At 46.8% G+C, this 4,253-nt stretch overlaps 1 protein-coding gene across 2 annotated transcripts; it reads right to left on the minus strand.

Annotated features, from left to right (window-relative positions):
- Positions 1–749: 749 nt before the first annotated feature.
- LOC100275552 (putative cytochrome P450 superfamily protein) lies at positions 750–3,139 on the minus strand. 2 transcript variants are annotated; one of them, XM_008663472.3, is made up of 4 exons: positions 2,035–3,139; positions 1,570–1,908; positions 1,261–1,464; positions 750–1,159 (listed from the first exon to the last, which is right to left on the minus strand). In XM_008663472.3, exons 1-4 carry the CDS (start codon positions 2,845–2,847, stop codon positions 977–979), a joined length of 1,539 nt encoding a protein of 512 aa, XP_008661694.1. In that variant the 5' UTR covers positions 2,848–3,139; the 3' UTR covers positions 750–976. The 2 variants fall into 2 exon arrangements, with proteins under 2 accessions (XP_008661694.1, NP_001143079.1); NM_001149607.2 differs by having other exon boundaries at positions 1,570–3,016.
- Between the last annotated feature and the right edge of the window lie 1,114 nt (positions 3,140–4,253).

The raw sequence follows: 4,253 nt of genomic DNA on the forward strand, positions 1-4,253 counted from the left end.
TTATGGAGTAATGTTGGGATGATGTAGAAAACAAGGGTAAAACACTAATATAGGGAGTAGTATATTTGAGTCACTTCATAATATGTCATTTCTTATAAAAAAATTATAAAATAGAACATTGTTGGAGTTGTTTTTATAAGTTGTGTCCTATATTTTATGATAGAACACTGATTTAAGACATTATTAGAGATACACACTTGCTAAACCTAGGTCCGAGCCTTCGAGATCTTGCCATTAAGAACCATTTCAATGAAAATTAGAAGAAGAAAAAAATCAGAACTGAATCAGGAGTGTTATTTATATTTTAGAGTAAGCACTTAGGGGTGTACAGTAGTTTATCCCATCAAACCATATTTGCTCTGGCACGTTTGGACAATCTAATATTATTCACTTTAAATTACAACTAGCTATTTTGAATGCTGTAACTGTAATTTATGAAGACAAAACACTGTAAAATAAATATAAGCTATTTTGAATTGACAAATAAACAATTTGATATATGCACATTCGAACCTCGACATTAGATGGTAGCAGGCGGAAATAGCGCAATCCTGCTTCCAAAGTATTCCTTGGACGATGGGCCATACACATTTCTATCTCTACCCATTTAAAAATATTGTGTGTCGTGCATTATGTATGAAACGAGTAGATTTATTGCTCTTCCCTCTTCTCGCTTATTAATCAATCATTACATCATAGATGGGCTACCAGATACTACCGAGGTCTAATACGAAAGGAAGTCACACGTATACATAGTACAACACTTTCATATAATACCATTTCGCTAGTTGAAAGATGACGAGAGATCGAGCGAGCTATAACAAAAAGGTTGAGTTTCTCTTCAACTCGTATTATTTTCAGTCTTTTAGCTAAGATAAAATAAAATATTTATTTTAACAAGTTTAATATCTAAGATAGTATCATAACAGTACGCAACGTATTTTGACTTCGTGGCCGCCGCCCAGTCGCCCACACCTCATTGCCGGAGCGATGCCCGAACATACAGCGGGCCGTCCATTTTGAGCGTGAGCATGGGCCGGTAGCCCATGGTAGCATTGGCTTCCCACATCTCAAACCTGAAGGCGTAGACCAGCACCGCTGCGAAGATCTTCATCTGCCTGTACGCGAACTCCTTTCCCAAGCAGACGCGAGGCCCCGCCTGTGCACGTGCACCACACAAGAGGCCAAACACGTCACATGCTGAATCTGGTCAAGGAAGAACACTGCAAGTGCCGAGGAGATTGATTGTTCACAACCAACCTGGAAAGCCGTGAACTTGAAGGGGCTCTCGTTGACGAACACGCCGTCGTCGTTGATCCACCTCTCTGGCCTGAACTCCTCGGCGTCCGCGCCCCACAGGAACTTCATCCTGCCCATTTGGTACGGCTGGTAGTTCACCATGTCACCTTTCTTGACAGCGTAGCCGTCCGGTAACGTGTCATCCGAAAAGCAATACTTCACATCCTGCATTTAGATTTTTTTTTGATTTGGTATAAAATCAGCGACCGTGACCGTGACACGGATAATGACAGAAAACAGCACACGGCGTGCATGTTCGGGTTAACTTACGATGGGCACAGCCGGGTACAGCCGGAGCGTCTCGGTAAGCACCGCGTGCAGGTACCGCATCCTGCTGATGGCGTCCTCGGTTAAGCACGTGACGAACTCCTGCACGCCGACGTCGTCGCGGTCGCCCGTGGCGGCGGCACGCACCTCCCGCGCGACCCTGTCCTGGACGTGCTGGTTCCTGCAGAGCACGTAGAGGAACCACGACAGGGTGCCCGCCGTGGTGTCGCGGCCGGCGATCACGAAGTTGAGGATGATGTCCCGCAGGTACTTGTTGTCGAAGCAGCCGGGGTCGCTCTCCCGCTCCATCAGGAACCTTGACAAGATGTCCTCTTTCTTGGCCTGCCAAAGACAAACACCACCGTCCGTGTGTGTCAGTAAAAAGAAGAAATGGCCGGAGCGCCAATCGAGCGCCCGTGAATGCATGTGCATCCAAACGGGCGAGGCAGCTGCAGAGAGCTCGCTCACGAATTCTTGGTCCCTGCCCATCTGCTTGATCTTCCTGTCGATGACGCCGTACACGAATTGATCGATGGTGCGGATCGACCCCTTCATGGCCCCCTCCGACGAGACACCGAGGAGCCTCTTGACCTTCCAGGACGGGTCGAAGAAGCGGTACAGGACCTGCTCGCTGGCGTCGTCGAACGCCCTGGCGAACGCCGCCGCGCCCTCGTCGTCGCCGCAGCCGGACAGCGAGCCCAGGTCGACCCCGAACCCGACCTTGAACATGGAGTCCAGCGTCGACCGCATCAGGAGGTCCGCGACGTCCAGCGGCCTCTCCCCGGGCCCGGCGCCCCGCGCCGCCACCGCAACGATCCCAGCGAGCTCCGCGGCCGTGTCGCGGAACACGCCGCTGCTGTAGTCGCGCAGCACCCGCGTGGAGAACTCGTGGCTCGCCACCTTCCGCTGGTGCCGCCACCTGGCGCCGTCCACGTTGAAGATGCCGTCGCCGAGGAGGTCCTCCATCACGTCGTGGATCATCGCCCCCTTGCCGTAGTTGCCGAAGTTGGTCTTGAGGATGTACTCCACGTTGGCGGGCTCCACGGTGTACACGTAGTTGCAGGTCGGGGTGAGCATGCGGAACGTGCGGTACCTGTGGGCGAGCTCCGTCTGGTACTCCATCAGCCGCCTGAAGTGGAGCAGCTGGTGGAACACGGTGCCCGCCACGGGAGGGTAGTTCCGGTTCTTGCCACCGCCGCGGCGCCGGCGAGCGATGTAGAGCGCTAGAAGGAGCAGGGACAGCGCCAGCAGAGCGGGTGTGCTCAGCAGTGGCGAATCCATGGCCGACCTTGAGCTCTGGTGTTCCGGTACCAGGTCCAGGTGGGCGACCGCCGCCCGCCGTGCGTGCTTGCGTGTGGAGTGTGGAGTGTGGAGTGTAGACTGAGGAGTGAGGACTGTGCTCTGCCTGAAGGTGGATGAACCTTTCCGAATGGATTGAAGATTTGAGAGCACAGGACAGGGCAAGGATCGGATGGATTAAGATTGGAGACGCCATCACGCTGCGTCAAACTGTCGTTGTTATTTGCTTTTTTATTATGAACATCAGCTACTTTGCTGAGGGGTTGCCACGACAGCGACGACAGCAATGATAATATCTCCATATATATACTCTGCAGAAGACTGGAACCCTTACAGGATCATGTGGTCAACAGAGCTCTTGTTCGAATTAGTTTCTTTTCTCGTCTATGAATTCTGAAACACGAGGGCCTATATGCTTCTCTATCTTAAGTATAGAGAAAACCATTTTCTTTATAATATCTGATAATAATGCCTTTTTAAGATCTTATACTCTTTTATTTTATTCTCTCTATATAAAGGCTCTCTCTCATTTTCTCTATTAATTTTATACTTTAGACAATGGATTAAACAAAATTAAAGTATGTATACAATATTTAAGGATACAACAAATACGTAAGTAGAAAAAAAACTGGAGTAAAATGTGTCCCTAATGTTAACGTGTAGGGGAAGGGGATAACATATAGATGACACTATTGAAGAGAAATTAAATAGAGATTAAGAAGTTTTCTTAAAAGAAAATTATAAAATATAGATGTAGAGAAAGAATATAAAAGATACCGCTAGATATACAACAAGAACAAAGAGCTACTGCATTTTACAAGAGCCTGGCAGCATGTGGCAACAGTTCGACGGATTAAAGTCCATCTAGAGAATTTTAGATGAGGCAGACTAGAAACACAACTGAAAGAATTTTTTTAAACAACACGACAAAAGCCAAAAAAACGGAGGCGTGCAAATGTAATCTTCCATGTAAACATCATCCGGATATTCTGAAATCAATTTAGTCTATCTCACGAGCTTGGAAAGGATCCATCGTTATCACACATTCAGACTTGCGATCTACTGATTGTTAGCTCATTTATTGAATCCCAAAGGTAATAGGCCTTGTACAAAAATTAGAGAAGATTAAAGGGATTAAATCATTTTGTATTTAATTTTAACAAGTACATGATTAATTTTCTTTGATTCACTTCTAACCGAATAAGCCTTTAAAGCTATATACAATCGAGTTTCTAGATTAATGTTCGATGTATAAGAGACAACTAAAATATTGCATGATATAACATCTTAATAGACAAGTCATATAAAGACACACACTTCATTAAGAAACTGCCTCTTATATTTTTTCTATTTAGCCTTTTAAAGACTTTTGTGGGCTGATTTGGTGA

Source organism: Zea mays, chromosome 10 (assembly GCF_902167145.1).
Source record: "Zea mays cultivar B73 chromosome 10, Zm-B73-REFERENCE-NAM-5.0, whole genome shotgun sequence".
NCBI classification, from domain to species: Eukaryota; Viridiplantae; Streptophyta; class Magnoliopsida; order Poales; family Poaceae; genus Zea; species Zea mays.